Below are 12,120 nucleotides of genomic sequence, written 5' to 3'. Positions count from 1 at the left end.
AAATGTTTTTAATTTGTCTGTCTTTTCTTCTCATCCTAACGTACAGCCTTCTCAGCAATTGTGACACTAGGGTCAGTTCCTATTTCGGGTTATGTATGTGGTGTTAGGGTATGTAAACATGTGAAAACTACAATTATCACACTATCAGTCACGTTATGATCCACTTTAGTTTGTGATCACATTTGTTTAAGTGATAGCCAATAAAGAACTGGCTAAATAGAATAGGAATACACAGAGCAAAGCTGTAAAATTAACAGTGTGAAAACTATATCTATTGCATGGCTATTTCTGTAACCCTGGTGATGTCTAAGATTTAGGTATATAAATATATAAATATAACCCCTCTCATCCAATAATCTAACAAAAAAGCGATCTGTGTGTATCAAAGTAGCCTGAGTACTTGCTCCAATAAAAGACTAGTGTGTTTTGTGTGCTGCTTATGCATTATGTTTAATACTTTCCCCTTATCTCTTGTTTCTATTAATTGGAGCTCTGACTCCTGAGCATTTCTTTGAATCTGGCCTGAGTATCTCTAAAAATGCCTAAACTTCAGAAGGAATGGTTTCCTTCTTAAAATGTCCTCTTGAAACACATATGAATTCTGATTTCGATAGTTAAGTTAGTTATTCTACATAGATACAGTGAAAGCCAGTGTGGTTTTCAAATCCATATATAAGGACTTTTCAAGGGCTGATTTTAATTTTCAATGTTTGAAGGAATACATTTATGAAAAAGCAAGTTGCAGAGTATGGTGAGGCCCATCACACCCACAAATCTTCCTAGCCCAATGCAGCTCATGAGACTCAGTAAGCTCAGAGACTCAATTAAGTCTTAAGGAGTAACAGGATGGCCCAAGAGAGTCTAATTAAAGATCAGCCCAACTGCAGCTCCTCTACTGCATGGCAACTTGCAATGCTTCAGATGATTTGGTCTACAATTCCCAGGATCTCTCACCATTGGCTATGCTTGCTAGGACTGATGCCCGTTGTAGGCCAAAAAATGTTGCCCACCCTTGAACAGCATTAGGAGCCACTAAAACATCATGATGCTCTGCCCAAGCTTTAACTTGGAAGGAATAACCACACCTCCTACTTCAGTATAAGAAGCTTCAGGTCCTGGTAGTCATTGTTGGTCTACAAACCTAATTCCGGACTGCAAAATTCTATAATATGAATTTTTATAGTATACATGCAGTATCATGAAGAACACTATGTAAATGAAACCAGTTATGTCAAGATTCACAGACATCCTGGAGAGGCAAATCCTAACATTTTTTGTCTTTTTTGCTAAGTGTAAGCCGCTCCGAGAGCCTTTTTTGGCTGAGGAGCGGGGTATAAATATGATAAATAAATAAAAAATAAATAAAATAACATATGTCTGCAAAGCTGCTTAGCTTCCTATGCCCCCCTTTCAGACTGAGGCCTTGTTCTCAAACAGTAGATGAAGAGGTAAAACTATTTCTAGATTGTTCTACTTTACATTTCAGATGTGGGCTCACACAAGTGAATGCTCATCCATACAATCAATCAAATCCACCTAACTGGTGTATTTCATAATCAGCGTCCAAAACTCAATCAGAACTTAAAGTAATCTTTTCAATACTTATGAAATCAAGAGCAAATCAGATTTCATAAGGCTCAGAAAAGAAGGACCAGTCTGAAAGTGTCAAGAGCATTACACCCATATTTTCACCATTGCAAATTCTAAACATTCTTCACAGCAGCCACAAGTATATTTCAGCTGACCATCATAAAAGTTGGCATGTATCACAGAGGCAAAATCCTCCACATCAAGCATAGCTGGGAAAACTCACTCCTGTCCACAGCTGTCATCAGAGCATCAACTATTAAGTGTTCCAGTAGAAGCCCCAAACTGTGAATCTACTTCTTCAGGGGGTATGTAACCCCACCAAGGATATGCTGCTAATTCCAGATTACCCACCATCAACTTCTCCATTTTATATGGGCTAAGTTTCAATTTGCTAGTCCTTATCCAACCAATCACTAACCAAGCACTCATTCAGGGATCTCATTGTCACAATGGGATCAGAGTAATAACTGGGTGTCATCAACATACTTAGACCTTACTGAAAAACCTCTCACATCCTCTCCAAACAGTTTCACAAAGATGTTATATACCATGTAGCTACCATGCAGGACAGTTTTCATGGAGCGAATAATTGTTCTCAGCATTATGTTAAGGCTCTGAGAGCCATGGGACAATGTTAGCTTCCCCTTTTTTTCTTCTTAGTCAGAATACATTGTTTGTCAATGTTGATGTGATCCCCTCCAAGCCTGGACAATTACCCCCATGCCTTTCAGGGACTCAGTTATCCCCAGCACCTCACCTTGCATCATCCTGAAACACAGAAATGAAACAACTCAAAGCAGTAGCTCCTATTCCCAATCCAGTCATACATCACAGTAGGATATCACGGTTGATGAAAACCACTAAGGGGCCCAGAAGAATCAATAGAGTCACACACTTGCTGTTTAACCCTCAACAGTGTTCATCCTCCTGCATGACTAAGGTCTTTGCTAGACGAGGGGTTAGCCCAGTGCGAGGCCCGGGCTCATCCCTATGCGTCCAGATGACGCACAGGGGATCCCGGGCTTAGGCAGGGGTCAAACCTCCCTGGCCCTGGGGTAACTGGCACCACTTGTGGCTTGGTGTTTCCTGTGGTCTCGGGCTGAGCCCAAGACCGCGGGCGTGTAGCCTGTTCCGCCGCTTTTCCCAGCTACTGCAGTACTCGCAAGTAGCCAGGAAAAGCGGCGGACGGCATGCAGGGCTCCAGAGGAGCGCTGCGGCCATCAGGGCAGGGTGGGGAGATGGGGGGGAACCCGAGCCAGGGGGAGATAGGGGGAATCGGAGCCAGGGGGAATGGGGGGGAATCCGAGCCAGGGGGAGATGGGGGGAATCCGAGCCAGGGGGGATGGGGGGAATTGGAGCCAGGGTGGATGGGGGGGAATTGGAGCCAGGGGGCATGGGGGGAAAATGGAGATCGTGGGTGGGGGGAAATGGAGATCGTGGGCAGGGGGGAAACGGAGATCGCGGGTGGGGGATCGTGGGCAGGGGGGAAACGGAGATCGTGGGCGGGAGGGAAACGGAGCCAGGAGGAGATGGGGGGAAATGGAGCCATGGGAAGAGGGGGGACATCAGAGCCAGGGGGGAGCGAGGAACCCTTTTTTTAAAAAAAAACCCTTACCTTTATCTTTGGTGCGCTCCTGCGCACATGGCCCTTTAAAACTAAAAAAAAATGGCGGCCACAACGGGTCCTTCCTGCAGCCTGTCACATCTTACGTGTGGACAGGGGCGACGGCCTGCGCTACTTATAGCACGGGCTCGGCCCTCCTGCTGCACGGATTCCAAGGTAGGTCTAGCAAAGCCCTAAAACAGCTTCCATTCCATCACAAGTCCTGAAACCAGACTCATATTGGTTTATAGGGAAACAGTTGCCCAAAGTAACAACTTCCCTTTGTTCCATGGTAAAGCTGGCCCTGTGAATATAAGTGCCTTTACTTGCAATAAATTGACATTAGCCTCAATGGAATTTGCTGTTAAGTGAGTTTAAAATCTGGATTGTATTAAGAAGTTTTTAAAATGCCACCAATATCTGAGAAGGTTTAAAAAAAAAAAAAAAAAAGGCAGCCAACAGGCAAGGAAAGTCATTAGTTCATCAACAGGACCCCAATTAATAACAACTAAAGCAACATGGTGTACAACTCAGCCCTATGCTAGTATTACTAGCACAGAAATGTTTAGGCTAGGTGTGCTGCTAACAACTAAACAAGTGCAATATGACAAAACATGACATTAATGGGCTTCACAACCAGACATACTATTATTTTAACATTTGGGAGGGGTAGTCTTTCAAACAGGAATGTAGAGATTAGTAAGGTGAAAATGCGGAACTATTAATCGCTTTAAACAAAATTGTATGAAGGGTTGAAATATATGAAATGCTTTTTTCATGCAAAACTGCACATAGGAAATTATTATTCATTGGAATAATAAATCGGAATTTTGGTGCTTTTGTCTTCACATCTGATCTAAGAGCAAATGTTTCCTGGTGTGTTATTGTAAACACAAAACCACATCCTTTTTGTTCATTACTGTTAATTACAGTGCAAACTTCCCATAATTAACTATACTATAGTGTAATTCAGTGCAATATAAACCATCGCATCCTCATCCTTTTATATGCAATTTGGTGTCAGAATTTTCAAAGATGTTTCCTCATAATACAATTTTACAAATATGATCATTAGATTATAACACTACTTCATGCATCTCCCCACTCCCCCCCCCACCGCACACACACAGAATATACATTCTACAAGTCCAATTTTAGGAAACAATAGTAGAACCCCTTTGAACTCTGCCTTATACAATAACAAATGGGCAATTGTCTTACTACAGCAGTCTAATTTAATTATACATGCATGGAATTCTTACACTCCATTATTAAGAATTTCTTCCCCCAGCTCCTGCCACACTACCCATATTATGGAAAGGCTGTATGCAAATGTTTTTCAGCCTTTTGCTCAGTGCCCCCTTCTTGCTTTTGAAACCAGGAGGCCATAATCCTCCCTTTGTGACATCAATCATTTTCAGCAAGCCTGATGTGCCAGCTCTGGAGGCTCCTCAGGACAAGCTTTGCTTCCCCTGCTTTGAATGAGAATCAGCACAGTCATCATCCAGACCTTTGAAATGCATCCTGAGTATGTTTTGCCAGGTCAGTTTTGCATACCCAGGACCAGATGTCACCAGCTTCCACTGATAGGACAAACACAGCAGGGTCTCATCTGTAAACATTCCTTGTTTTACACTCATTAAGAACACCAACATTTAGCTACTGAGAGACTGAAGAAAGCTTTTCAAAGTTCAGGTGGCACTGAAAGTTCACCTTTCACTGCAACCTTTGCAAAGTTGCCGAGCAATGGCCAGCACTTGCCTTCCCAATTTCTTCTCCTTTGATTTTCAAATATATTGAGAAAAGCAGGTGGGCACTCCTGAAAGGTTTCTGCAATAGTTCACAGAGCTGGAAATCATAGCAGAAATACTTTTGGAATCAAGGTTTCTTCTAGAATGGGGGATACGAAAAGTTATGAAGATTCAGGATAAGGATATCTTCAGGGTATCTTCTGGCTTGTGTTACATTTCACCAAATTATCTTTCAAAGAGGCAGTAAGCACTGCCCATTCCTCATCTTGCCTTCATGCAATGCTATGACCTGATTCATCACAGCACCACTATAGTTGAAGAATGTCCATACAACTTTACTGAATTACCTGCCACTTGAGCATAACAAGGTAACAGAGCCTCCAAGAACTGGATTTTCAAATACTCCCCTACCAAAAGCTTACTAGCTCCTTCTAAGAAATATAGAAATGCTGTGCACAACCAATTGCTAGGATTTATAACTCTGAGGCTGTTTCTACACCTGCCTTTTTCCCGGGATTGTCCCCGGATCATCCCTGTGCATGCAAATGACACACAGGGGATCCTAGGAGCAGGCAGGGATGATCCCTCTATTTTGCTTGGATAATCCTCTAGTGTAGAAAGGGCCTGAATCTTTCAAAATCTGATTAGGAATGAGAACACCCATGTTCATCACTCTCAAGAATAGCAAGAGTAGTTTTGGAAGAAAGAAAACAAATATTCCACTCCTATGCATGTTTGCTCAGAAGAAAATCTCATTGAGTTCAACAGGACTTGCTCCCAAGTAAGCATGCATATAACTGCAGCCAAAATCTGGTAGCTATTGTTTAGGCTTTTAGAATTTATCTCTATATCACCGCATTGTGTGTACATATGGGTATACATGAATGAAAAGAGCAGAGGCCCATCTATAATTAGATGTAAAATCATAATGAACGATCTTTGCTCTAGTTTAGTTCCTCAAAGAGCTAGAAAGCCAGACAGTAGCAAACCTCTGAACAAACATGCACTTATCCTGCCCTCCCCACCAAATCTCTCTCGCTCTCTAATCACTTAGGAGGAAGATAGGAAGATTAGCAAGGGAGGAGGAGGGGAAATTGCAGCTAACCCTGAAGGAGCAAAATACCCACTGTGTGGTTAGGACCCAAAGCCTGCAATCTTATGTTCACTTACTTAGCTGTATGTCCAGCTGAACTCAGTCGGACTTACATCTAAGAAAATGCATAGGATCAGTCTGGAAAAAATAGGTAATGTAGCTCTTATTTGCAATTAACATACTTTTTGTGGAGGGGTGTTGGGCAGAGTGGGAGATCTCCGGTGGCACAAGGCAAAAACCATAATGATGAGAATAAAGCTGAATATGTAGATCTAGGGCCTCTTATATGGTTACCAACCAATAGTACATGGCAAGAGATCACCTCTGAATACAGCATTCAGTATTTTTATTATTGGCACACCATGATACTGCAATCATTCCAGAAAGAGTTTTATTTTCCTGGCTCCTTCTTCATGTCAAGATATATTTCACAGTGAATCAGGTTGGTGAGAGGAAGATTTTTTTAAAAAATTTTTTACTCAGCATAGAGAAGAATAAAGGTGAACAGATGCACTGAGCTACTGCAGTATGGGGAGGAGGAGAATAAAACAAATAAAAGTCGTGTTCCATTTTAAAGCAATGCCATTTTCCTAACCATTCCAATCTACAAGCGGTTGCTATGGGGCTTGAGGAGGAGGATGAAAAAGAGGGGGGGGCTTTGTAATCAATCATTGCAGAAAAGCTTGGCCCCTTTCAGAGAAAGATCTCGATTTCAACTCAGTCCCTAAGAAAATTGCGGGGACTGCAGAGCTGCTGCCATGCAGGGCGGCAAGAAAACAAGCAGAACAGAGGCAGCAGCTGGAGATGGAAACGCCTATTAAATCCTTTAGACAACAGATGGGCAAAGCTCTGCTGTGTGTGTGTGTGTGTGAGTGTGTGTGTGTGTGTGTGTGTGTGTGTGTATATATATATATCTATATATATCTATATATATCTATATCAAGACACAATGCACCATGTTTTATTGTCCCACCATAATGATCAATGCTTAACACCCACAAGCCCCACAGAAGACCTATTTGGTGTGTGTGTGTATATACCCCGCCTTTCCTTAAAAATGTTAAGCTGGAGACACTCAAATCCACTTCTGGGGTCACCCAGTGAAATCTAGTGGCCAGACAAGCTTGTGTACTGCACCTGTTATCAAAAAGGGAGTAAAAATCAGGAAAGATTGGCAGACAGAGAGTTGACAGTTGTTGTTTTATTTGTTTTTGCAATGGTCCCTTCTTTCCAATTACTGTTCTCCTGCCCTTGAAGTGAATCTACTAACAGAGGCAACCAGCGAGTCCAAACCTTGAATGCATTGAGGGGATCTAATTATGTCACGTAGGGCAAAAGCACCTGCTCCCTGCTAATGCCCTGCACTACATATACTCCTTTTAGTATTTCTTGCCATTGTTCCCTTCAGGCAACAACAACAACAACAACAACAACAACAACAACAAACCTCTGGCAGCTGATTGCAGAACAGTAAATCTTAAATTAGTTATAAAGACATATAGTGAGATTAAAACAAAATAATACAGCCATAGGATTTTGTTGTTTGTTGTTTTTGCTTCTGATGACTTTTCCCATTTTGATAGTGTCAGGGATGCTTTCCAAATAACCAATGGTGCCATAGATTGCACTGCACATTTTCTCCCCCCCCCCGCACCGCACCTCCACCAACTGCACCTTAAGGACTACACCCTTTTCAATCATGATGTCATAAAGCACTGCTGGTGACTCCCAGCTTCCTCCTCTTCACTATCCACTATGTGCATCTCAATTCAATAGAAATCTAGTTTTAAAAACGGAAATGAACGTGGTGCACTGAATCCACACAAAATTTGCCAGCAGCTGAGCATCTTTCCTCTCCCCCACCCCACTCCATTCAATCAGCCCCTCCCCGCATGCACTTTGACTGTCATCAGAACACCACCCCTTTCCAGGAGTGATACACACAAAGCAACCTGGGCTTGTTAAAACAAGATTTAAATAACAAAAAACAAAACAAAAAAATTCTCTCTCTCTCTCTCTCTCTCTCACACACACACACACACACCCCAAACCATCTATTATCTGATGCTACAGCAAAAGACAAGGAATGACCAAAGAGCCTAGACTCTCCCATCTCCGAAATCTCAGCAACTGCTACGTTATCCCTAGGGTTGCTGCTGCGAAAGGACCAACCTGTCTGTCCTTTGCCCAGGGTTTTCTCCAAGCGGTAGGGTCCAACATATTGTGCGTGCTGAGCTCCGCTGCCTTCTTTGCCAGTTGATGTCATTTCTACCTGGCTCTGTAATTCTGCGAGGTTATGCCTTGTGTTGTGGTTGGGGAATCTCCGGGCTCTTTTTCACTGCAGTTCTTTAAATTCCCACTTTGCCGCTGTGCAAGCAAAGCTCCCAGTCTGTCTCTCTTTTTCTCTCTCTGACACTTTTGCTGATCTTAGTCCACTTGGCTGAAGATTCACTCTTCCTCTTTCCCCCCCTTCACTCCGTTTGCCTAGGAAGCTGATGCCCAGGAGCAATTATTAGTCAGTGTTTAGTCAGGGAGGGGGGAAATCTAAGATCCAAGCTTAAGAAGCATGGTGCTGGTCATCAGCACTCCGCACGCCTTAATTCTCTCTAGGAGCTGTTCAGGGAGAGCTGGAGCTGGAGCAGCGGAAGAGCTGGGGCCCGCAGCTCCGACTGACATTAGAGGCAGCCAATCCCTGACAACACCTCAGCCTGGCTCGCCCCCCCTCCGCCTCTATCCACTACCTTTTCTTTTCCATCTGTATCAGCGGCAGTTGCTGTCTCTGCCTTCTACAGAGCATCATAACCAATGGCAACAGCAATAAAACTGCGAGGGGATTTGTCTCCTGATAAGGTTGGTAGTTAATCAGAATTCAAAACTCTACCCTGTTTTAAACTTTACACGCATAGATAGCTGAAACAAGAGATACAGATTTTGTATCAGTTGCACCAAAGCAACCAAAAACCTGCAGTTCAGCTTCCCAAACCTATATATTGCAAGTAATGCTGAGGTTCTGGCATTTAAAAAAATCTCTCCCTCTCTCTCTCTCACACACACACACACACACTCTCACACACACACGGGAAACCAAAAGGGGAGAGAAACAGTAAAATATATGGGAAGAAAATCCTGTAATGAGGGGTCTGTTATCAAAGCAAAGTTGGTTTATAACAAATTCCAAGGGATTTTTGCTTTTTATTTCAGTGACAAGATGTTTGGGATGGTGCCCTTAAAATGAACATGTGTAAATGTCATAATGTTGTTGGGGGAACAAACTATTAAAAAAACATGGTAACTAATTCACTTAACGTCTAACTAGATATGATGACAGACATGACGAAAGCATAACCCATTTGTTAGAATGTAGGTTGTACTAAACAGGTATAAAAAGAGTTTTAAAGTGAAGGGTGCCAGAGGTGGGTACTGAATGCTCATTCCGGCCATGCGCTTTCTCCCTGAAACCAAAATTCCCAAGCTAATTTTCTCTTGGTGGGACTTGCTTTTTCTTATTGGACCTTGGGCAGGAGGAAAACAGATGGGGAGAAGTTCTGATGAAGACAATGGGATTACTCATGTGGTTTAAAGTAATACTTCTAGAATTACAAAACTCTAGTAATGAAAAGGGAACTTTAATATCAATCTGTCCATCTCCATCCTGCTGTCTATACTCAAGCAGCTCAAAGAAATTGCATCTTATACTTTACAATATATCAAAAGCAGTGTTAAGAAAGCATATTAGAAAGTATTTCCAAATAGGTAAAGCAGGTGAGCAGTAGCACAGACTAGATAAAACAGCAACAAACAACCTCCTTAGATGATCTCAGTATACTGGAGGAGAAAACTGTTTCCTAACCTGAAATATAGTCTAGGGCCAGATTTACACCAAGCAGGATATGACACTTTGAAAATGGATTGAAAACTATATATGGAGTGTGTCCTGGGCCCCAATAGTTGTTATAAACTATTTTAAAGCAGTAGTGTAGATCCTGCCTAGGATGCCATGCCTTGTCCCATATGGTGTGCCTGTACTTTGCTTTCTCTGGAGCCTTAGTCCCATGTTCCTACACAGTTGCAGTTACAATGGAAGGCAACATGGGACAGGAACTTCAGCACCAAGGTTTTGGAACTCTCTCCTGAGGCAGATTCATTCCACCCCTGCCTGTTGATCTTTAGATGCTGATCTAAGACATTGCTTTTTCAGAGAGCCTTTTGGGTTTTCTGGGTTTGTTATTCTCATAGCTTATTCCAGTTTCTGGAATTAGTTTCTGAATATAATTAATTTTCTGTTTTGCTCTGCTGTTCATTTTGCTATGTTTTTATCTTAGTTTTTATTATTTATTTTTGTATTATGGATTTCCTTTTTTTTTTTTTTTTGCCGTATAGATCTTTTAAGATCAAAAGGCAGCTGTGCATAGGTCATAAGGGAGTAGCATATCAACACCTTCTGGTCAATGCGTTCTGCTCAGAAGCTAAGACAGCTAACCTCACATGCTTCAGATATTTTGGACTTTAGCTCCTATCAACCCCAGCCAGCATGGCCATAGGTCCAGCCTGGGAAGTGCTTGCCAAAAGTTTATTTAGCTTAGCCAAGTTATAACACTGTCATTTTACCTTTTCTAGGACTCCAACATAAAGCCACCTGAAAATTCTTCTCCTGGATCCCCAAAATCTGAGTGACATCATTTATTTAACCCCCAGGTTTATCTATACTGGGGGCCTCTTCCTGCAAATTACATCCTGACAAGATGCAGTAGGACTTTGGACCTAGATAAGTATATCTCTTCCTGTTTCCTTCTTCCCCTCATATATTTGCCTTTTCTTTTACAAAACACTCTCCTTCTCCCCTTCCCACTCATAGTTTTCTTCTTTCTCAATTTTTGCCTCCTCCTCTTTCATCTCTTCTTGCTTCCTCTCCTTCTCTCAACTCCACTCCCCACCACTTTTCTTTTCTCCTCTCTCCATTCCCCCTCATCTCTTTCTGTCTTCATCTTTTTATCCATGGGCTCCATCACACCAGCGTTTTATCGCACTCTTGTCATGCCTGGTTTGCTGCTTTGGAGCAGGGTACTCACATGACATCGTGCCTGTCCTGCAGTTCTCCTGCCTCTTCCCCTCCATTTTCTGTGTTTTCCTAGAGTGAAGAAAGTCTGGTTTATTGCCTCCATGTGGAAGACAAAGACAAAGAGATGAAACTTGGCACCATGTTAGCTCTTAAGTAGGACTTCAGGCATGCCAAGTTTGAACAAGATCCCTTCATTGGTTGATTTTTTATGCATTTTTTACATTCCCCCTTCAAACCATTCACCCACATAAACACATGAAACGGAAGTCAAAATCGCGGCTGCATACCAGGAAAAAAAAGTATGTGTGATGGAGCTCCATGCCTCCCCACCCCAGGTGTTCACAACTGTATCCGTGGACTGTATCCCTTCTTAATAACTAGACTGGCCTGTGGTCATGCGGGCTTCCATTTTATCTGATCAGGCTGCCCCATCTGCAGCTGTTCAAACCAACTCTTTCTCAGCACAGCAGGAGAGGGCAAACCCTGACAACTTCTTATGGTAGGATACAAAGAGTTGGATTCAGTGTCATGCAAGCATGTCCACTCAGTCCTCACCTCGCCTCTGCAATCCCTCACATGCATCCCCCAATCTTTTTAGGGGGGTTGCAAGGGGAAAGGAAAATCCATTCCGCCAGCGGTTTCTCTTCCACTAGTAGAACAACACCATTAGATTCAACCAAATGTTTTCGTTAAAATAAATAAAATAAATATGGTCCATCAGATAACTCCAAAAAATGGAAGATTTTTTTTTTTAGGTCCCTTGAATAAAGGAAAATTTATCCATGGCTTTAGTACAGCAGGCTACCCCTCCAATATTACTTTTCTGGCTGTGGCCGTCTGTGACATCTTCCAACTTTTAAGCAAAGTAATAACCTACTACGGTATGCAGGTAACCACTTGAAAAACAGGTTGTCCGTATCATCTTGCTGAGTGCTAATGATAATTTTTATTTCCCTTTTGGTTCAGGAGAGGTAAAATGATCACCTCCTGTAGTTCAACCCAGTTACATTGGTTATGGCATTTT

General features: G+C 42.4%; 1 protein-coding gene across 2 annotated transcripts in view; it reads right to left on the bottom strand.

Moving 5' to 3' along the window:
- BRSK2 (BR serine/threonine kinase 2) overlaps positions 1–8,681 on the bottom strand; it is a 475,468-nt gene extending 466,787 nt beyond the window's left edge. For both annotated transcript variants that reach the window (XM_063117117.1, XM_063117118.1), the window contains exon 1: positions 8,210–8,681. In XM_063117117.1, coding sequence (XP_062973187.1) covers positions 8,210–8,303 — 94 coding nt within the window. In that variant the 5' untranslated portion in view covers positions 8,304–8,681. The remainder of the gene's footprint in view (positions 1–8,209) is intronic.
- Between the last annotated feature and the right edge of the window lie 3,439 nt (positions 8,682–12,120).

The sequence above is a fragment of the Elgaria multicarinata genome, chromosome 2 (assembly GCF_023053635.1).
Source record: "Elgaria multicarinata webbii isolate HBS135686 ecotype San Diego chromosome 2, rElgMul1.1.pri, whole genome shotgun sequence".
Classification (NCBI taxonomy): Eukaryota; Metazoa; Chordata; class Lepidosauria; order Squamata; family Anguidae; genus Elgaria; species Elgaria multicarinata.
This window is presented reverse-complemented; position numbering and strand designations above follow the sequence as displayed.